Source organism: Saccopteryx leptura, chromosome 6 (assembly GCF_036850995.1).
Source record: "Saccopteryx leptura isolate mSacLep1 chromosome 6, mSacLep1_pri_phased_curated, whole genome shotgun sequence".
Taxonomy (NCBI): Eukaryota; Metazoa; Chordata; class Mammalia; order Chiroptera; family Emballonuridae; genus Saccopteryx; species Saccopteryx leptura.
Window position 1 is genome coordinate 68,982,221 of NC_089508.1, and position 23,097 is coordinate 69,005,317.

Sequence of the window (23,097 nt, forward strand, 5' to 3'; positions counted from 1 at the left end):
AGTGATCCCATGCTCAAGCCAGTGACCCCATGCACAAGCTGCTGAATCTGCACTCCCGCTGGCAACCTCAGGGTTTCAACCTGGGACCTCAGCGTCCAAGTTCCACACTCTATCCACTGGGCCACCACTGGTCACACGAAACATTATTTTAAAGGACAGTCATAAAAATTATGTGCTTAAGATTTGCCTAAAGGCATTTCTCCAATCCTCAGAATCATTCCTAGAAAGAATAAATATTTTCAATCTAACCCACCTTTCTCTTTTCTTCACTCAGTTACTGTCCCCTTAAACACAGTTCAACAAAAAAATATGGGGGTTTTGGGTTTTTTTTTTAATTAACGGTGGAGAAAAAGAAAAGAAATTCTTCATGTACTGGCCCACAATAAGGTTCTCACACCTTTCCCTTAAAATAAAAAAGTCTTCATGGAACAGAGAAACAGGGTGAGATCGCAGAAGCAGAAATCGGTCTGTTTCCTTATATCAATATGCTATTCTCCTTCCCTATCCTTTTCTCCTTACTCCTCACATCCTTTCCCTCACTTCCCATCTCCAACATACCTTAAAGACACAAATGTGGTCACTTCTACTCTCTGCATCATATTTTACATACTTAAAAACACTTGGAAATTGGTCCCATTTTTGACTAACATAATGCTATCTTTACCTTACACATTGATTTAACAGATGTCCATTAGGAGACTCATCGAGACGTACTGGTAAAGTACCGTCCCATACAGACACCTTAAGTACAGTTCAACTGCAATTTGGGACCAAAACTAATTTTTTTTTTAATTTCATTCAACATCTCATAAAAAATTAGCAAAGAACAAAACATTAAGTCAAACAATATTAAGTCCACAAATAATAAATTCTGAATGTGAAGTGGACCCTCTCCATCATTTTATTTGTTTTAAAAGAACATCTGCAACACTCAGGGCACTCTGAAACACCTCTCCTTGTCTTCTCTCCTCTCCTGGCTGGCACCTGTATCATTATGTATCGCCTAGACGTGTCTAACGCCCACGATGAATGAAATGACCCATTCCTTGGGAAAAGGCAATGTGTTTTTCTCCTTCCTCAATGTTGAACACATAACCTCTTCCATAAATATCTTCTGTACAAATTACGAGATAACATGATTTTTTAAAGATATAAGCTCCTTGAAGCTTTGAATCACTATCTTAATCACTCCGTGCAACTACCAAAAAGTCTGTCCGAATTTAGTTAACTTGTTCAATAGCTGCTCACTTTCAAAGCCCACCAGAGGTAACGACTTATTCAGCAAATTTTACATTTTGGAAGAATCACGCTTTCTTTCTTTGCCCTACCCATGGGTCTACACTTCGAGCTCCCCAAAGATATTCAACAACAGGTTAGGACGGCAGCGTCCGTTCCAGCGAGGGACATCGGAGCAGGGAAAGAAGCTCTGTCGAAGGTGAGTGCCGACACTTCACTGCGCTTGCATTTTCACACGCTCGACATCTCACCTAATCCTCAAACAACCTATGAAATACGTGTTGGTGTTTTAGCACTTCAGCGTCCAGGAAACACACGCGGGTTCAAAAATTAATCAGGGCTGTCCGCAGATCTTCATGAGTCAGTGTCTGGGCCATTTGTGCAAACCCGGCCTCCCAGCTGTCAGTGCGGACAGATTAAGTGTCGCTTCCTGACAGACGCAAAGACGGACCCACGCACCCGCGGTCCCTGCGCCCCGCCGGAGGGCCAGCCGCGCGGGCTCGCGGCGGGGCCGGGCCTCCCAGCGCCGGGGCGTCTCCCCGACCTCCCGCCCGGCCGGCACGTACGTGCTTGGAGGTGAGCGCGGTGATCCCGCGGATGAGGCCACCCAGCCGCGAGGAGAAGGACGCCTTGGCTGCCGCGGGCCCGCCAACCCCCTGGTTCTGCAGGAAGAGTCCCGGCAGCGCCGTCAGCGTCTTCTCCACTATGTCGCTCATCGCCGCCGCCGCCGCCGCCGCCGCCCGGCTTCATGCCCGGCCAGGCGCCGCGCCTGCCGGGCCTCCGTAGGCACTTCCTGTTTGTTTGAAGAAGAAATCTTTATTCGTACCCCGCGTGGAAGAGCACGGTGTCGTTCTCGACAGCGGCCGCGGGAGGACGCGAGAGTCCGCGGGCAGGAAGGCCGCGCGCACAGCTGGCGCCGGAGGTTGACATCCTGAGAAGGAACGGAAGAAGCGGTGTCTGCGGCAGTCGGGGCTTCCCGGGCGCCTCTGGGTCCGCCCGAGGTAGCGCTCAGACCCGCCCCTCGTACACTTCGTCCTCCAGCTTGTCCCTTTCCGTCGAGCCGCCGCCGCGCTGCCCGAGGCCGCAGCTGGAGGTGCAGAGGTCTGGCGCGGATTCGGCCACCGCTCCCCGTCTGAGGGACCACGAGCATCGGCCACCTCCTCCCACCGCACCGCCCGGGACCGGACCGATGCGGGGCCCGGCGCCACGCGCGCCCGTGGCCCACGCTGTGCGGAACTCGGGCGGGGTTGAATGACAGACGGCCCGGCCGTCCCGCGGATCCGTCCTGCCGGGTTCAAAGGCCGCCGCGCAGGGGCGACTCGCAGCCGCTGTCGCTTCTCAGATTTGGGGAACAGCCAGCAAGGGCAGGTGGTCGCGCGGCCAGCCCCCGCCCCGGCGGACTCCGGCTCGGCAGGGGCACTCTAAAGGGCATTCTCCTGGAGCGGTCCACCTGGCCCAGCAGGCAGGAAGGACAGGTGTCCCTGCCCCACCACCCTGTCACAGGAGCCGTTCTTTTCCGTCGTAGGGCTGATCACTGCTGCTACTGCATAAATATGTGTCTCCCAGAGAGAATATCTGTTGCTATTACCTCTGGTTCTACCTAGGACAGAATCTAGTTCAGTGGTTCTCAAATGTGGTCTGGTGACTTCTGAGGGTCCCTGAGACCCTTCCTGGGGATCCACGAAGTCAAAACTATGTTCGTATTACTTAAATGTTATTTGTTGTTTTTACTCTCATCCTTTCCGGAACATCCAGAGACACTTTCACGGGAATACGTTACATACAATCGCTCTATTGACAGGTGAAATGTGCGCTTGAGCACTGTTATGTTTTCTAGAATCTTCTAAGGTTTACAGTTTACATATGTGCGTTTTCAGAGATTAACTCAATTTTTCTTCAGTATTTATGGTGTGTTCTAAGGAGCTATTTTCTCTTATAACTCTGTAACCGCATTAATCTTCAAACAAATGGTTTTTTGAAATCCCTAAATTGTCCTTGTACCTGTAAAGAAATGTAAGAAAAAGGTGTTTTATTGACTTGTTTTGTGAGAATATTTTTTAATTTATTGAAAACTTTTCTAAATATTTAAATTTTATCTAAAACTGTTCTTCTTTTAGATACTAATATTTTACTCTAAAATGAAATTCGTTTATAATTTTTTTTTAAATTTTAGGATCTTTCATTGGCTTAGGAAGGGGTGATTGGAAGATTTGCCTTTTCAACTCTCCCATGTAAAGATGCTGAAAAAGATGTTATTGACATCAGTACTAGAGGATTCTCTCCCTCCCAGTAAAGGGAAGAATCTGATGAAACAGCTGATAAGTAAAGAAAGCATAACAAAAGCTTTTTTTCCCCCTGACTTTAGAGATGTTAACAATTTACCTTATCTTGTCTTATTCAACAGAAGGTTTTCAAATACTATTATGTTGCCAGTTAAGTTGAGGCATCATTTTGAGATCATTCAGTTCCAAGGAAAGGGAATTTAAATTTTTAAGCATGATATAAGATGTTTAAAAGCCAAAGCTTCAGCCCTGGCCAGTTTGCTCAGTGGTAGAGCGTCAGCCTGGTGTGCAGGAGTCCCGGGTTCGATTCCTGGCCAGGGCACACAGGAGATGTGCCCATCTGCTTCTCTAACCCTCCCCCTCTCCTTCCTCTCTGTCTCTCTCTTCTCCTCCCGAAGCCAAGGCTCTATTGGAGCAAAGTTGGCCCAGGCACTGAGGATGGCTCTGTGGCCTCTGCCTCAGGCGCTAGAATGGCTCTGATTGCGGCAGAGCAATGCGCCAGATGGGCAGAGCATCGCCCCTTGGTGGGCATGCCAGGTGGATCCCGGTCTGACTGCCTCCCCGTTTCCAACTTCAGAAAAATACAAAAAAAAAAAAAAAATAGCCAAAGCTTCTTTGTTACTACTTTTCAAACTAGAAATGAAAAACCCACTGAAGCAGCCTACCGGTTAAATTATGTATTGCACTGGCTGGAGAAGGGCATACAATAACTGAGACATTAATATAACCTATACATTACTCATCGAATGCCTGCTACCTGAAATATCAGTCAAAGAAATCATGACAGTGCTGTTCCCCAAAGGTGCAGTAACTCACCAAATTAGAAAATTAGTTTCAAACACAAAGACTAAGTTAACATCTCATCTACAGAATGATACTGCGTTTCAGATAGACAATATATAATTATAGATGTAGCTAGACTTGTTGCTTTGCTTGTATCTATCCAGTGTCAGCACCAGCTAATACTTGAAGAAGATATTTTATATAAATGACTTGGTGCTAAACACCAGAGTGTGAAAATAAATCACTGAAAAAATTTTTTTTAAATCTCATAGTTTATCTTGGAACTATACTATTTGCATGAATGGTATAAAAACCCTTGACACCTTGACACAAATCAAGGCAGAGGTTCCCAACTGTACTCTTTACCACTACACATTCATATGTTTTTTTAAAAATCAAGTTTCACCAAAGAACACCTCTTTTTTTTTCCATTGATTTGAGAGAGAGAAAGGAAGGGAGGAGGGGAGAACAGAAAGAGAGAGAAGCATGAACTCATTGTCCCACTTAGTTGTACACCTATTAATTGCTTCTCCTACATTCCTTGACTGGGGAATAAACCCGGGACCTCAGCACAAGTGAACGACACTTGATCCACTGAGTCACCCAGGCACGGTCCACTGAAATATCTTTAGTGAAGCAGTAAGAATTCTTACTGTTATTAAATCTCAACCCTTGAGTACATTTCTTTTAAAATTGTGTATGACAAAATGGGAAGAACACATAAAGCAGTTCTTCTGATGCACAATAAAGGTTTCCCAAGGAAAATTACTTGTGCAAATGTGTGACTTGAGAGCTAAATCAGCCACTTTTCTTCATGGAACACAATTTTCAATAATTGAAATAATGATTAAACAGGGTTCTTGAAAATGGACAGCTAGTCTGTCACTTCAAGAAAAATAAGTGACAGTATTTGGTGCCACTGATAAAATTCAAGCTTTCACAGGAAAATTAGAATTTTGAAAAATGTGTATCTACCACCAGAAGTTTGATAATTTCCCAATATGCAAGGACTGTTCTAATAAGATTGCTGGTGATATTTACAAATGTTATATTATGATTTATAAGTATATGTTCAACATTTAGAAGACCTATGTAACTCAGTGAACCAATATTTTCCAAATGATCAATGCATGATGTTATAAAATTATGCATGGACTAACTATCCATTGAAAGAGCATTGCACACCAATGATTTTTATATAATCCAGTACCAAAAATTCACTGATATGTCCTCAAATTCCACACTGCAACAGACCTTTAAGAAACAACTTCTTGTTGTGTTGTGGTGGTATACCGAAGAAGAATATCCACAATTATTTGCAAAGGCTGTTAATTACTTTTTTTTTCTGAACTACATATCTGTGTGTAACCAGGTTTTCTTCATAAACTTCAAAAAAAAAAAAAAAAACAATGACCCTGTGATAGGCTAATAATGGCTTCCAAGGATACGTCTACATTCTAATCCTTGGATTTGGTGAATGTTAACACAGTAATATTTGTGCAGGTATGATTAGGGATCTTCAGATAAAGAGATAATCCTGGATTATCCCCGTGTGTCCCTAATGCCATCACAAAATTCTTACAAGAGAGAAGCAGAGTGAGATTAGGCACCACACATAAAAGAGGAGAAGCTGGGGTGAAGACTGAGGCAGAGATTGAAACCAGGAAGCCACAAATTTAAAAATGTCAGCAGCCTTCAGAAGCTGAAGAGGCAAAGAATGAGTTTTCCTCTAGAGCCTCCAGAGGGAGCGTTTCCCTGCTTACACCTTGGTTTCTGCCCAGTCAGATGAGATGTTGGACAGCTGCCCTTCAAAATAGTAAGAGAATACATTTCTACTGTTTTGAGCCACTGAGTTTGTGGTGATTTCATACAATGGCCCAAAGAAACTAATACAAACCCCAAAGCAAAAGATTAAATGTAGAACCAGGCATGAGACTCCAGCTGTCATATTAAGCCTGACAATAAAGAGATTTGCAAAATTGTAAAACAATACTACACCTCTCACTAATTTTTTAATATATATTTTTTATTTAAAAATTAAATTTAATGGGGTGACACTGATAAGAGTGCATAGGTTTCAGATGAACATCTCCATGGCATTTGAACTGTTTGCGTTGAGTGTTCACTGATTTTTTTGTTTTGTTTTGAATATATAGCTGGGTTTGTTTTTTGTTTTTATGTTGTTAACATGTAATGGGTTTATTGTTGCTATTTTAAAATTAGTAGCTTTAAATGTTTTCAGTTTCACTTTTTAATACAGTAAAAATTTATAAATATAACTCATATAAACAAAAGCTTTTGAAGGTCCTCAATAATTTACAAGCATGTAGGGGGTCCTGAGGTCACAAAGTTGGAAAATTTCTTATCTCGTACATAATAAGCGCTCAATTATTTGTTGAAATAATCATGATGTTTATCATTCAGTCACATCAATTGATATATGAGTATAGACCAGTGAACAGCAGAAGATTTAAGGATAAGGTGAATGGTTGCAAGGACAGACAGAGGAGTTCTCCGAAAAGAGAAACTTGAAAAAAGATAAAATTATCTTGAATTAACCAGATTATGAAAAAGTTGCTCCAAGGCTTCCTGCCCTGTGACCCACACACAGAGATTGTTGAATTCTCACCAGTGCCTACCGTCCCGCCTCTAGGTTCTAACTTGCTAAGTTAAAAATTGTAAATGGAGCCAAGAAACAAATGTCAAAAGCCCAGAAGTGAAATTCCTGCTAGGAAAAGCTATAAAATTATATAGCAGGACTTTATAATATATATAATTTAGAATTATAGGATGTGGGAATTGGAAAAAATTTGGAGGTCATCAACCCACCCAGTCACCTAATTTTGTAGTAAAGAATACTGATACTTAGACTGTGGAAGTCACTTCCCCAAGGTCACACACCTTAGGGGTAGAACTGAAATTGCAGCCCTAAATCTAGACTTGGAGCCTGAGTGTCCCCCACCCCTCCTTTCCCTGGTACTTTCATGGTATTGACAGTAAAGTGGTTGCCTGCGTCTTCCTGTTTTGAGACTCTGGCTCCAAGCCCTGCCCTGAAATGAAGGGGTTATGGATGTTTTCTTTTAAGCTTGTAATTTTGGCCTGTCCATTTTTCTGTAAATATGGACTCTTCTTTCTCCTTTTCCCATCTTTACTTCTGTCCCAGATAATTTCACTCAGAATGCCATACTATCACAGGGATTGAACCTATTAAATTAAACCCTCTAGAACTGGATTTCCTCTGTCTCTTCCAGTCAAGGAGGAAGGTGGCTTCACTGAGATAAAAATAGGGCAGAGAAGTGACTCAGTATATGAGTAAGGTGCATGTACCTTAAGATGGTGAAGTGGCCCTAGGACAGCAGGGGACAAACTAGCTACAGTATTCCTCATAAGAATATCATTGGTCCCACCACAAACTTTCCAAGCATAGCTGTCTCGCTTGGAAATACAGCTGTGTGAAACAGCAAAAAAAAAAAAAAAAAATTTTCTTCAGTATACATGTATTTGCTAAGTTTCCTTTGTAAAATATTTTATTGTGAATAAATGCTAAATTCATGTTATTAAAATTTCAAAATGTATAACAAGTTATACTGAGAAAGTCTGTATCCTTTCCCATCCCCTAGCCGCCCATGTGCTTTCCCTAAAAGCAATTGCTATAATCTATTTCTTCAGACACATTTTATACAAAAACATTAGTTTTTCTCTTTGAAAGCCTTAGATTCCACCCTATGTCCAGAGAGAATTCAGCCAACTTTGTTCCAGGATATATCTCTAGGGAATCATTCCTTGCTGCCATATTTTTCTGAAAATGACTCCCCTCTCTGGACGGGAGTACAGTATTGAAGACAGACAACAGCCCTGGCCGGTTGGCTCAGTGGTAGAGCATCGGCCTGGCGTGCAGAAGTCCCGGGTTCCATTCCCGGCCAGGGCACACAGGAGAAGCGCTCATTTGCTTCTCCACCCCTCCCCCTCTCCTTCCTCTCTGTCTCGCTCTTCCCCTCCCGCAGCCAAAGCTCCATTGGAGCAAAGATGGCCCGGGCGCTAGAGATGGCTCCTTGGCCTCTGCCCCAGGCGCTAAAGTGGCTCTGGTCGCGGCAGAGCAACGCCCCGGAGGGGCAGAGCATCGCCCCTGGTGGGCATGCAGGGTGGACCCCGGTCGGGCGCATGCGGGAGTCTGTCTGACTGTCTCCTGGGAACCAGATGCAAGGGGAACACGCACGTATCCACCCAGTTCTCAACCTCTATCCTCGGCCAGACTCTTTTCCATAGGCTCCAAGTCATCTATTCTATTCCCAGCCCCCTAAACATCTAAACTCCATTTAAGTTTCTTCATCCTCTTGCTCTTTGGGTTTAATTGCTTTTTGGCAAGGCTTGCCCTGCAAAGGCCTTATCAGCTTTCACCAATAATTCTGATTTCCCATTCTAGCTAAATTGCCCCCATTTACCCCTAATAAATGACTTAATACACCCCCGTTGCTCCATTTTCCCTGCCACCACCTTGCTTTAGTACCTTATCTTTGTCCTGGATTATTATAAAAAAATATTCAAATTAGTCACCCATTATTAAAGTTTCTTCTCTTTTCAGCCAACCCTTCAGAAAGAGCTTTCTAATTTAAAAACCTGATCATATTATTCTCAGTTCAAAATAGTCTGATAGATAAAATGTAAACTCCTGAGATCTAGACTTTGATAAATTTTCCATCAACTTCCTCTCTAGCCATTTCTCCTACCAGACTTAGTAGCATTTTTTGTTGTTGTTGTTTCAGTGATATTAAGCTGCCAACAGTGCCCTGAACATGCCATACGTTTAACTCCTTGTGTTTCTGCACACAGTAATAGTCCTCCACTCTACTTAACTGGAAAATTCCTGTTTATCCTTTAAAAGAGAACTCGGGCATTAGTTCCTCTATGAAGTCTTTCCTGCCCCAGATTTATAGTTGATACAACCTCTACTAAAACTGAAGTCAAATAATCTATTTATACATCTCTCTCCCCTGTTAGAACTCACCCTTGGGGATAGGAGCAATTTTTTTTTGGAGCATGTTTTTGTTATTTTCAATTCTATATTTATTATCATAAAAAGATATTCATGATACACTGATAGAAGTGAAGAAAACAGTTTCTAAAACGTGTGATTTGAGTCCATCTTTGCCAGAATACATGGCAATCTCATACTTATTGCAATGTGTAAATATAAAATTATTTGCCTAATTTATTTAATGTCTTTCCCCCTCACTAGGCTGAATGCTTCTTGAATGCAGGGACGAGGTGCTCACCACCATTTGTGCAGTGCTGGCATAGCACCTGGTACTTAATAAGCAGTCATGGTACGTTTCTTAAAGGAAGCATGTGGTGAGAGGGAAGGGTGTGCATAGCTAAGTATCTGTAAACATAAATATCCAAATGTTAAAAATGGTTGCCTTGGATGGTAGATACTTCTTGCTATTTATTGAATTTTTGAAAATTATAGTATATTAATTTCATAAGAAGAACTAAAACTATTTTAGGAAAGAAGCAAGGAACTAGGAACTCAGAACCCCATCCAAGCCCCAGTTCTACCTTCTCTGTCAGCATAGACGATATGGTTTGCCTCAGACATGGGACTTGTGGTAGCTGAGTGTGTCATGGATTAAAACATAACCAGAGGAAGAATTATGAGGAAAGGAAGTGCTAGGAGGGTATCTGGTTACTTGTTCCCCAGTACTGGCCATAATCTGTGGGACTATAAAGAAGTACCCATTGATGACTCTACTATAACCAACCCCCTGTGCAACTTGTCCCAAAGTCTAAACAATTCATTGGCCCAAGCATTTACTAAACTGTGTTTTTTAAGTTCTTAATAAATATTTATTGTAAAAGGTAATCTGCGGCAAAATTAATTCAAAAATGCTGCACACTTGTATTCTACTCACAACCCTGCTCTTAGAGATATGAAATGCATCTTGTTATATTCATGATGGCATGAATTTCTATAATAAAAAACCCTATTTAATTTTGTTTAACTAAACATTTCGTTAACATTTGTAAAATATGAAAGAATTTTTTTTACAAACAACAATCTACTATCTCAGAGAAAAACTGCTCAGTAAACATAATTTTATCTAACATAAAAAATGGATTCAGCCCCCATTCTAGGTAGTTTTTGTTCCATTTAACACAATATAATTCTCAGTTTTTTATAGTATTTTCTCAAAAAAAATAATTTTTTATTATTTTTTATTCTTTATCAATTCTTATTAACAAAACCACCCTCAGATGCCATTAAGGAAAAGGAAATCAAATATCATGGATACAAAAGACAGAGATGTAGCACAGATAGATGAGGAAAAATCTATAGAAAAAAATTTTAATAGATTGGAAACCTTGGAGTTAAATGATAAAGAATTTAAAATATAAATCCTAAAAATACTCAGAGATATACAAGAAAACACAGAAAGGCAATTTAGGGAGCTCAAAAAACAACTCAACGAACAGAAAGAATATATTACCAAGGAAATTGAAACTATGAAAACGAATCAAACAGAGATGAAAAACTCAATTCATTAACTGAAAAACGAGGTAACAAGCTTAGCTAATAGAATAGGCCAGATAGAAGAGAGAATTAGTGACGTAGAAGACAGGTAACTAGAGGCACAACAGAGAGAAGAGGAGAAAGACTCATGAATTTAAAAAAATGAGAAAGCCCTACAGGAATTGTCTGACTCCATCAAAAAGAGCAACATAAGAATAATGGGTATATCAGAAGGAGAAGAGAGAGAAAATGGAATGGAGAACATATTCAAACAAAAAATAGATGACAACTTCCCAAGCCTATGGAAAGAACTAAAGCAGGGGTCCCCAAACTACGGCCTGTGGGCCGCATGTGGCCCCCTGAGGCCATTTATCCAGCCCCTACCGCACTTCCTGAAGGGGCACCTCTTTCATTGGTGGTCAGTGAGAGGAGCACAGGATGCAGATGTGCAATTTGTCCCAAAGTCTAAACAATACATTGGCCCAAGCGTTTACTAAACTGTGTTTTTTAAGTTGTTAATAGATATTTGGAGTACTGTATGTGGTGGCACTGCAAAGCGCAGCATTGCTCACGTACAGTACTACTTCCGGTGACGTGGAACGCATACATCACAGCTCCGGAAGCACATCATACCACTTGTTATGGCTAGCGGTGATAAATATGGAACTGGACATTGACCATCTCATTAGCCAAAAGCAGGCCCATAGTTCCCATTGAAATACTGGTCAGTTTGTTGATTTAAATTTACTTGTTCTTTATTTTAAATATTGTATTTGTTCCCATTTTGTTTTTTTACTTTAAAATAAGATATATGCAGTGTGCATAAGGATTTGTTCATAGTTTTTTTTATAGTCCGGCCCTCCAACGATCTGAGGGACAGTGCACTGGCCCCCTGTGTAAAAAGTTTGGGGAACCCTCAACTAAAGCCTCGAATTCAAGAAGCAAACAGAACACTGAGTTATCTTAACCACAACAAACCTACTCTAAGGCACATCATAATGAAATTGGTACAAACCAATGACAAAGAAAAAATTCTCAAGGCAGCCAGGGAAAAGAAGAATACAACATATAAAGGAAGGCCTATTAGATTATCATCAGATTTCTCAGCAGAAATTCTACAAACTAGAAGAGAGTGGACCCCAATATTTAAAGTTTTGAAAGAGAGGAACTTCTAGCCAAGAATACTATACCCATCAAAGCTATCCTTCAAATATGAAGGAGAAATAAAAACATTCACAGTGCCCTGGCTGGTTGGCTCAGTGGTAGAGCGTCGGCCTGGCGTGCAGGAGTCCCAGGTTCAATTCCCAAGCAGGGCACACAGGAGAAGCACCCATTTGCTTCTCCACCCCTCCCTCTCTCCTTCCTCTCTGTCTCTCTCTTCCCCTCCCGCAGCCAAGGCTCCATTGGAGCGAAGTTGGCCCAGGCGCTGAGGATGGCTCTATGGCCTCTGCCTCAGGCACTAGAATGGCTCTGGTTGCAACAGAGCAATGACCCAGATGGGCAGAGCATCGCTCCCGGTGGGCATGCCGGGTGGATCCTGGTCGGGCGCGTGCGGGAGTCTGACTGCCTCCCCATTTCCAACTTCAGAAAAATACAAAAATTAAAACAAAAAACCATTTACAGATACAGAAAAAATGAGGAAATTTATCACCAGATAATCCCCACTTCAGGAAATACTAAAGGGGGTTTTCCAACCAGATACAAAGAACAAAACAAAACAAAACCACAAGTAAAAGCTACACCAAGAACACAATAAAATCAAATTTAAACTCTGACAACAAAAACAAAAAAGCAGAGAGGACAAAGATTAACAGTATCAAAGAAGGATGAAGTGCTAAGCACTCATAAGATAATGTACTACAATGAACATGGTAGGTACCCTTTCCATTACTTAATGGTAACCACCCCTGAAAAAAGCACATGACTTGAAAAAAGAAGTAACAGAGGAAAGAAGTATGGATTACAAACAAAAGAGAAGAATCAAACAAGATACAAAACTAACAGAAAGCAATATATAAAATGACAATAGGAAACCCTCAAGTGTCAATAACTACACTAAATGTAAATGGATTGAACTCACCAATAAAAAGACACAGAGTAGCAGAATGGATTAAGAAAGAAAATCCAACTGTATGCTGCCTACAAGAAACACATCTAAGCAACAAGGATAAAAACAAATTCAAAGTGAAAGGCTGGAAAACAATACTCCAAGCAAATAACATCCAAAAAAAAGCAGGTGTAGCAATACTCATATCTAACAATGCTGACTACAAGACAGCAAAGGTAATCAGAGACAAAAATGGTCATTTTATAATAATGATTAAGGGGACACTGAATCAAGAAGATATAACACTTCTTAATATATATACACCAAACCAAGGAGCACCAAAATATATAAGATAGATATTGACTGACCTAAAAACAAAAACTGACAAAAATACAATCATACTTGGAGACCTCAATACACTGCTGACGGCTCTAGATCGTTCATCCAAACAGAATATCAATAAAGAAATATTGGCCTTAAACGAAACACTAGCACAATAGGATATGATAGACATCTACACGACATTTCATCCCAAAGCAACAGAGTATACATTTTTCTCTAGTGTACATGGAACATTCTCAAGAACTGACCATATGTTGGGCCACAAAAATAACATCAGCAAATTCAGAAAAATTGAAATTGTACCAAGCATATTTTCTCATCATAAAGCCTTGAAACTAGAATTCAACTGCAAAAAAGAGGTAAAAAAAAAAACCCACAAAAATGTGGAAACTAACCAACATACTTTTAAAAAATGAGTGGGTCAAAGAAGAAATAAGCGCAGAGATAAAAAAATACATACAGATAAATGAAAATAACAATATGGCATATCAGAATCTCTTGGATGCAGCAAAAGCAGTAATAAGAGGGGAGTTCATATCACTAAGGCCTATATGAACAAATAAGAGAGAGCTTAAGTAAACCACTTAACTTCACATCTTAAGGAACTAGAAAAAAAAGAACAAAGACAACCCAAAACCAGCAGAAGAAAGGAAATAATAAAAATCAGAGCAGAAATAAATGAAATAGAAAAAACTATAGAAAAAAATTAATAAAACAAGGAGCTGGTTCTTTGAAAAGATCAACAAAATTGACAAACCCTTGACAAGACTCACCAAGGAAAAAAGAGAAAGGACTCATATAAACAAAATCTAAAATGAAAGAGGAGAAATCACCACAGATTTCATAGATATACAAAGAATTATTGTAGAATACTATGAAAAACTATATGTCACCAAATTCAACAATCTAGAAGAAATGGATAAATTCCTAGAACAATACAATCTTCCCAGACTGAGTCATAAAGAAGCAGAAAGCCTAAACAGACCCATAAGCAGGGAGAAAATAGAAGAAACTATTAAAAACCTCCCCAAAAATAAAAGTCCAGGCCCAGACGGCTATACTAGTAAATTCTATCAAACATTTAAAGAAGACTTGGTTCCTATTCTACTGAAAGTCTTCCAAAAAACTGAAGAAGCAGCAATACTTCCAAACACATTTACCCTTATACTGAAACCTGGCAAGGACGGCACACACACACACAAAAAACTACAGACCAATATCTTTAATGAATACAAATGCTAAAATACTAAAAAAAAAATAATAGCAAATCGAATACAACATATTAAAAAAATAATACATCATGATCAAGTGGGATTCATCCCAGAATCACAAGGATGGTTCAACATATGTAAAACGGTTAATGTAATACACCATATCAACAAAGCAAAGAACAAAAACCACATGATCTTATCAATAGATGCAGAAAAGGCATTTGATAAAATACAACACAATTTTATGTTTAACACACTCAACAAAATGGGTATAGAAGGAAAATATCTCAACATAATAAAGGCCATTTATGATAAACTATCAGCTAACATCATATTAAATGGCATAAAACTGAGGACTTTTCCCCTTAAATCAGGAACAAGACAGGGTTGTCCACCTTCTCCACTCTTATTTAACATGGTGATGGAAGTTCTAGCCAGAGCAATCAGACAAGAAAAAAAAATAAAAGGCATTCATATTGGAAAAGTAGAAGTAAAGGTTTCACTTTTTGCAGATGATATGATCCTATACATTGAAAATCCCAAAGACTCCACAAAAAGATTACTAGAAACAATAAACCAATACAGTAAGGTCGCAGGACTCAAAATTAATATACAAAAGTTCATTGCCTTCATATATGCCAACAATGAAACATCAGAAAACGAACTCAAAAAATTAATCTCCTTCATGCTTGCAACAACAACAACAAAAAAAATACCTAGTAATAAACATAACAAAGAATATAAAGGACCTATATAATGAAAACTACAAAGCATTGTTAAGGGAAATCAAAAAAGATACAATGAAATGGAAAAATATTTCTTGTTCTTGGATAGGAAAAATAAATATAATCAAAATGACCATATTACCCAAAGTGATATACAAATTCAATGCAATTCCCATCAAAATTCCAATGGCATTTTTTAAAGAAATGGAACAAAAAATCATCAGGTTTATATGGAACTATAAAAAACCCCAAATAGCCAAAGCAATCCTAAGGAAAAAGAACGAAGCTGAGGGCATTACAATACCTGACTTCAAATTATATTATGGAGCCACATTAATCAAAACAGCATGGTATTGACAGAAAAATAGACACTCAGACCAATGGAACAGAATAGAAAGCCCAGAAATAAAACCACATATATATGGTCAAATAATTTTCAATAAAGGGGCCAACCACACACATGGAGAAAAGAAAGCCTCTTCAACAAATGGTGCTGGGAAAACTGGAAAGCCACATGCAAAAGAATGAAACTCGGCTACAGTTTGTCCCCTTGTACTAAAATTAATTCAAAATGGATCAAAGACCTAAATATAAGACCTGAAACAATAAAGTACATAGAAGAAAACATAGGTACTAAACTCATGGACCTTGGTTATAAAGAGCACTTTATGAATTTGACTCCAAAGACAAGGGAAGTGAAGGCAAAAATAAATGAATTGGACTACATCAGAATAAGAAGCTTTTGCACAGCAGGAGAAACTGACACAAAACAGCCAACTAAATAGGAAATGATATTTTTAAACAACAGCCTAGATAAGGGCCTAATATCCAAAATATACAAAGAACTCATAAAACTCAACAATAAACAAACAAACAATCCACTAAAAAATGGGAAGAGGACATGAACAGACACTTCTCTCAGGAAGAAATACAAATGGCCAACTGATATATGAAAAATGCTCATCTTCATTAGCTATTAGAGAAATGCAAATCAAAACTACAATGAGATACCACCTCACGCCTGTTAGATTAGCTATTATCAACAAGACAGGTAATAACAAGTGTTGGAGAGGCTGTGGAGAAAAAGGAACCCTCATCCACTGTTGGTGGAAATGTAAAGTAGCACAACCATTATGGAAGAAAGTATAGTGGTACCTCAAAAAACTAAAAATAGAACTACCATATGACCCAGCAATCCCTCTACTGGGTATGTACCCCCAAAACTCAAAAACATTGGTACATAAAGACACATGCAGCCCATGTTCATTGCAGCATTGTTCACGGTGGCCAAGACATGGAAACAATCAAAAAGTCCTTTAATAGGTGACTGGATAAAGAAGATGTGGTACATATATACCAGGGGTCCCCAAACTTTTTACACAGAGGCCCAGTTCACTGTCCCTCAGACCGTTGGAGGGCCAGACTATAAAAAAAACTATGAACAAATCCCTATGCACACTGCACATATCTTATTTTAAAGTAAAAAAAACAAAACGGGAACAAATACAATATTTAAAATAAAGAACAAGTAAATTTAAATCAACAAACTGACCAGTATTTCAATGGGAACTATGGCCTGCTTTTGGCTAATGAGATGGTCAATGTGCTCCTCTCACTGACCACCAATGAAAGAGGTGCCCTTTCTGGAAGGGCAGCAGGGGCTGGATAAATGGCCTCAAGGGGCCACATGCAGCCTGCGGGCTGTAGTTTGGGGACCTCTGGCCTAAAATGTGGAAGTTCTCCCGTGACCACATACACATCTATTAGCAGAGGAATGGAAATCTTACTGGCTCTTGATGTCTGAGCACAATCTCTGACCAATCATTGGCTGACTACTAAGTTCGGCAGACACAGGGTGATCCCTAAGAAACCAGAGACATCAGTGAGCACACAATGTGATGGAGCCTGACCCATGGATTTAGTCCAAGCAAATTACTAAACAAACAAATAAAAACCACCAACACAACTATTGTTCAAGGTAGAAATTAAAAACCAGATTTGTTACAGAATTTAATCTAAAATGCCCAATTTTTAACAACAAAACTGTAAGAACTTTAAAGACATAGAAAAGTATGACCTATATGCAGAGGAAAAGGCAGTTAATAAAAACTTTCTGAATGCACCCACATGTTGAATTTAGCAAAGACTTCAAAGTGCTTATAAATATGTTCAAAGAACTAAAAAAAAATATAAAAATTAAAAGAATATATGACAATAATGACTTAAATAAGTAATTTCAATGAACATATATAACAAAAATTTTTTTTAAAAGAACCAAATGTTGAAAAGTATGATTGAAAATTCACTAGAGGAGTTCAACAGCAAATTTGAGATGGCAGAAAAATAATCTATAAACTTGAAAGAAGATCAATAGAACTTGTTCAATCTTAAAAACAGAAAAAAGAATGAGTTTGGAAGTCTCATTGACCTTTTTACTGTTTTCCTATTTTTTCACTGTATTTTTCTCTGCTCAAATCTTTATTATTTCCTTCCTTTTGTTAGCTTTGGGTTCAGTTTTATCTTCTACTTCTGGGTCCTTAATATGTACAGTTAGGTTATTGATTTAGAATCCTTTTTTATTTTTAATATATGTTTATAGTTATAAATTTCCCTCTTAGTACTTTTTTTCCGCATTGCATACATTTTGGAATGTTGTGTTTATGTTTTCTTTTTTTTAATTTATTTATTTTTTATTAATTTTACTAGGGTGACGTCAATAAATCAGGGTACATATGTTCAAAGAAAACATGTCCAGGTTATCTTGTCAATCAATTATGTTGCATACCCATCACTCAAAGTCAGATTGTCCTCTGTCACCTTCTATCTAGTTTTCTTTATGCCCCTCCCCCTCCCCCGTGTTTTCGTTTTCAATCATCTCAAGATATTTTCTAATCTCCTTTGTTATTTCTCTTTTGACCTACTGATTATTTGAGTATGTTGTTTAATTTCCACATATTTTCAGTTTTCCTTTTGTTATTGATTTCTAGTTTCAGTCCGTGTGATCAGAAAAAAATACTTTGCATATATACACAGGGGGTCCTCAGGTTATGATAGTCTCGACATACAACATTTTGAGTTTACAATGCTCACTCCTATAAAAACTTTTAAAAAATAAGACAAAAGTGTTTTGGCTTACACCCTTAGCAACGTACTTATGGACTACATGAGTGAAGTAGTTTGGTTGCACCCAACAAATGAATATGTAGTTATGCGGAGCTTTAGTGAGGAAGCTGGTGTCCCCCAGTACACTTACTTATGGCATTTTGGCCCATTAAAAATACAAGTGTTCCAATTGTGTTAGTAGGGTGTGTTTCAACTTACATCAAAATTTGGGTACATCACTGTTGTAGGAACAGAACTGTGTCATAACCAGAGGACCTCCTCTATATGATTTCAACCTTTTAAAATACATTAAGATTTGTGTTGTAGCCAAATATATACTCTATTCCATCTGAACTTAAAAAGAATGTAAATTCTGCTGTTGTTGCCTGGAGTGTTTTGTATAAGTTATGTCTATTAGGTCTAAGAGATGTATAGCATTATTCAAGGCCACTATTACATTATCAATTTTCTGTCTGGTTTTCTATCCATTATTGAATGTGGATATTGAAGTCTCCAACTACTATTGCAGCCTGTATTTCTCCCTTCAATTTTGTCAATTTTTCCTTCTGTTGATAGGTAGATTTAAATGACTAAGTAATATTCCATGTTCATGGATTGGCAAGAATCAATATTGTGATTGCAGATGGACCTAGAGATTCTATGCAAAGCTGAAGCAGCCTTTTTGGCACAAACAGACAAGCTGTTTCTAAATTTTAGATAGAATATCCAAAACAATTTTAAAAAAAAACAAAGATGGATGACTTACAAGAGCCAATTTCAAAACATACTATGAGCCTACAATAATCAAGACAACATGGTATTGGTATAGAGATAGGCATATATATTAATGGAACAAAATTAAGAGTCAGGAATAAATTCTTACATTTATGGTCAATTGATTTTCAAGGAATTAGCTGACAGTTCAATGAAGAAAGGGCAGTATTTTCAACAAATGATGCTGGGACAATTGGATATCCATATGCTAATATGTTAACTTAGACTTTTACTTTAAACCATATATAAAATGAGCTGAAAATGGATTTAGACCTAAATGTAAAAGTAATACTAGAGAAGTTCTAGAAGAAAACATAGGATAAAATCTTTATGACCTTGGGCTAGGCAGAGTTCTTAAATATGATATCAAAAGCATAGTTCACAAAAGAAAATTTTACTAAATTGAACTTCATCAATAGGAAAAATTTTGTGCTTCTAAAGATACTCTTAATAAGTTGCAAATACAGACACAGACTAAGAAAAATATTTACAAAGTATGTATCTAATAGAGAACTTGTATCTAAAATATACAAAGAACTCATCACTAATAAAAAGTCTAACAATCTAATTAAAATCTGAGTGAAACATATGAATGCACATTTCACCAAAGAGGACATATGAATAGCTAAAAAGCACTTGAAAGGATTCTCAACATCATTAGTCATTAGGGAAATGCAAATTAAAACCACAATAATATCATTACATACTAATGAGGGTTATAATCCAAGGATAGATGATACCAACTATTGGAGAGATTGTAGGGAAACCTATATATATATATATATATATATATTGCAGGCAGGAATGTAAAATGAACAGCTACACTGTAAAAAATTTGGGTAGTTTTTTAAAGCTAAACAAATTTGCCATATGACCCAGAAATTCCACTACTAGGTATATATACAAAAAGAATAAAAATACATGTTTACACAGAGACTTGTACCTAAATGTTCACAGCAGCACCATTTATAATAACCAAAATGCAAATGCCCATCAACTGCTGGATGGATAAACAAAATGTAGTATACCCATACCAGGGGTAGTCAGCCTTTTTATACCTATCGCCCACTTTTGTATCTCTGTTAAGTAGTAAAATCTTCTAACCGCCCACCAGTTCCACAGTAATGGTGATTTATAAAGTAGGAAAGTAACTTTACTTTATAAAATTTATAAAGCAGAGTTATAGCAAGTTAAAGTATATAATAATAATTGCTTACCAAGTACTTTTTGTCAGATTTTCGCTAAGTTTGGCAGAATAAATCTTTATAGAACAACTTACTATAGTTAAATCTATCTTTTTATTTATACTTTGGTTGCTCCACTACCGCCCACCATGAAAGCTGGAATGCCCACTAGTGGGCGGTAGGGACCAGGTTGACTACCACTGACCCCTACAATTGACTATTTTTCAGCCAGAAAAAGGAATAAAGCACTGATACGTGTTACAACATGAATGAACCTCAAAAACAATATTAAATAAAAGAAGCCAGTTGAGCCTGACCAGGTGGTGGCACAGTGGATAGAGCGACGGACTGGGATGCGGAGAACCATGCTCAAATAAACTGAGCTATCCTCAGCACCTGGGACTGACACTCTAATCAATTGAGCTATTAGCTGCAGGAGGGGAATAGAGAGAAAAGAGAGAGAAGGAGGAGAAGAGAAGCAGATGGTCACTTCTCATGTGTACCCTGATCAGGGATCAAACCTGGGATATCCATATACTGAAGTGACACTCTATCCACTGAGAAAACTGGCCAGGCCACCTACATGATTTTATCAGAAAAAAACAATCTGCTTGAAAATCTTTTACTGACTGTGCTATTATAATTCTTTACTACAAAATTATGCATTTATCAGTAAATTAAAACATGAAGATGAAAGAGAGAGTCTATTAGTCAAGATTTTTCAGAGAACAGAACTGAGATATATATTATATATGTATGTATATATGTGATTTATTATCAAGATTGGCTCATGCAGTTATACATTATCTACTGTCTACAAACTAGAGACTTAGGAATGATGGTGGTGTAGTTCTGAGAACCAGATGGCTGATAGTATAATTACCAGTCAAGGGCAAGAGAAGACATGTCTCAACTCAGCAGTCAAGCATAGATTAAATTCCCCCTTCCTCTGCCTTTTTATTCTATTCAGGCCCTCAGTGGATTGAATGCTGCCCCATCCACAATGGGGAGGGCAGTCTGCTTTGCATAGTTCACCACTTCAAATGCTAATCTCATCCAGAAACACCCTCACAGACACCTCCAGAGATAACATTTAATCTGGGCACTCCATGCCCACCTAAAATTAACCATTACAAGGTAATCAGAGTTGGTGTTTCATGGTAGTGGTTCTCAAACTGAGGGACCACTAATGATATACCAAGACTTTCCAGCCTGACTAGGTGGTGGTGCAGTGGATAGAACATTGGACTGGGATGCAGAAGACCCAGGTTCGAGACCCCGAGGTCGGCAGCTTGAGCGCGGGCTCATCTGATTTGAGCAGAGCTCACCAGCTTGGACCTAAGGTCGCTGGCTCAAGCAAGGGGTTACTCGGTCTGCTGAAGGCCCGCAGTCAAGGCACATATGAGAAAGCAATCAATGAACAACTAAGGTGTCGCAACAAAAAACTGATGATTGGTGCTTCTCATCTCTCTCCGTTCCTGTCTGTCTGTCCCTATCTGTCCCTCTCTCTGACTCTATCTCTGTCTCTGTAAAAAAAAAAAAAAAAAAAAAAGCCAGCTGAAAAATACTCCATATTTTATTAATGCATTAACTTCATGTGACCTGTAAAGTCAAATGAAGTCAGTATTTGCCTGAAACTAGGGGTGAAATTGAGGATTGATTGAGATACTCATAAAGAAACTTGATGAGGTTTTGGGAATGTTCTAAATCTAGAGTGTTGTGGCACAGTACAATAAATTTATTAAAAATAATTTGTATACTTACAAAGGGTGAATTTTATGATACGTAAATTACTCTTAAATAAAACTGTAAAATTTTAAATGAACTTTAGAAATACTTGTCCATTATTGATTGACAGTTTACTATAGGCTTTTTCTGGAACATAGAGACCAGAGAAGCACGCAGAAATGGGAAGAGAATTCATTTAGAAATATTAAAATATTGAGGAGGTTCTATTGGAGCGACCAGAGAAAATCTTCAGGAGTAGAGCCTTGGGAATGGCCAGAAGTTGCTGAGGAAACTCTCCAGGCTGAAAGGCCTAAAAAAGACCTAGAAAAGGAGACAGACCGGATAGAGTTCTGGGGACTGAGCTAGCGCGGGTTTAGGCAATTTTGAAGAACACAGTTCCACCCTCATGCCCAAGAGGGCGCCAGAGGAGCAAGCCCCAGTGACTGTAGACGTTCCCAGCCTCTACTGGCAGGACACTCTCCTGGGTTCGTTCAAAACGCAGCCCACTTTCTTCCGAGACCAGAACTCTCAGTTTCCTTTTATTTTCTTTTGTGGGCAGGAGAAGGAATTTGCCTGAAGGTTGCTTCCTTTTGAATCTGACAAGGAGGCAAGAAGGGCCAAGTGAGGCCCTGCCACTCTCTGCAGGGGAGAGGCAGCCAGTACAGCCAAAAGAAACTTCCCTAAGAGGAGCTTTTTCAGAATGACACATGCTATTTTCTTCCTCTCCCTCTGTGACTCAGATTCCCGTTTCACACAGACCTTTGCCTGTGTTTGCTTTCCTCTGCCCTGACCGCTGGCCAGCAGACTGTGTACACAGTGTTTTCCCACTCCTGCCCCCCGTCTGAATCAGCCTGGTAAAAACATCAGCTGGAGTAGATCTATGTTTACGAGGTAAATTCTTTTACAACAAATACCTTCGCAATGAAAATCCTTAACGAAGAGCCCTCCTCCACAGCCCAGTTTATGTCTAACCTAATTCAAAGTATGGTCCATGAAACAACATTCTAATCTGTAGTAGGTATTTGTACAGCCCAGTGGAGCTTAGTTGTAAAAGGATTTGACCTGTAATACTTTCATTTCCCCAAGGAGCTTGAGAAATAAGTAGAGGCAAAAACACAGCCCCCTCTGTGCTTGGAGAGTATTTTCCCACAGACACTTGTTTTAAAAATCTGGTT

The 23,097-nt window shown here is 38.9% G+C and overlaps 1 protein-coding gene across 1 annotated transcript in view; it reads right to left on the minus strand.

The window, feature by feature from the left end:
- AP4E1 (adaptor related protein complex 4 subunit epsilon 1) overlaps positions 1-1,965 on the minus strand; it is a 72,075-nt gene extending 70,110 nt beyond the window's left edge. Inside the window, exon 1 of the mRNA XM_066342674.1 lies at positions 1,803-1,965. Within this exon, the coding sequence (XP_066198771.1) occupies positions 1,803-1,952 (150 nt within the window). The 5' untranslated portion in view covers positions 1,953-1,965. The remainder of the gene's footprint in view (positions 1-1,802) is intronic.
- Between the last annotated feature and the right edge of the window lie 21,132 nt (positions 1,966-23,097).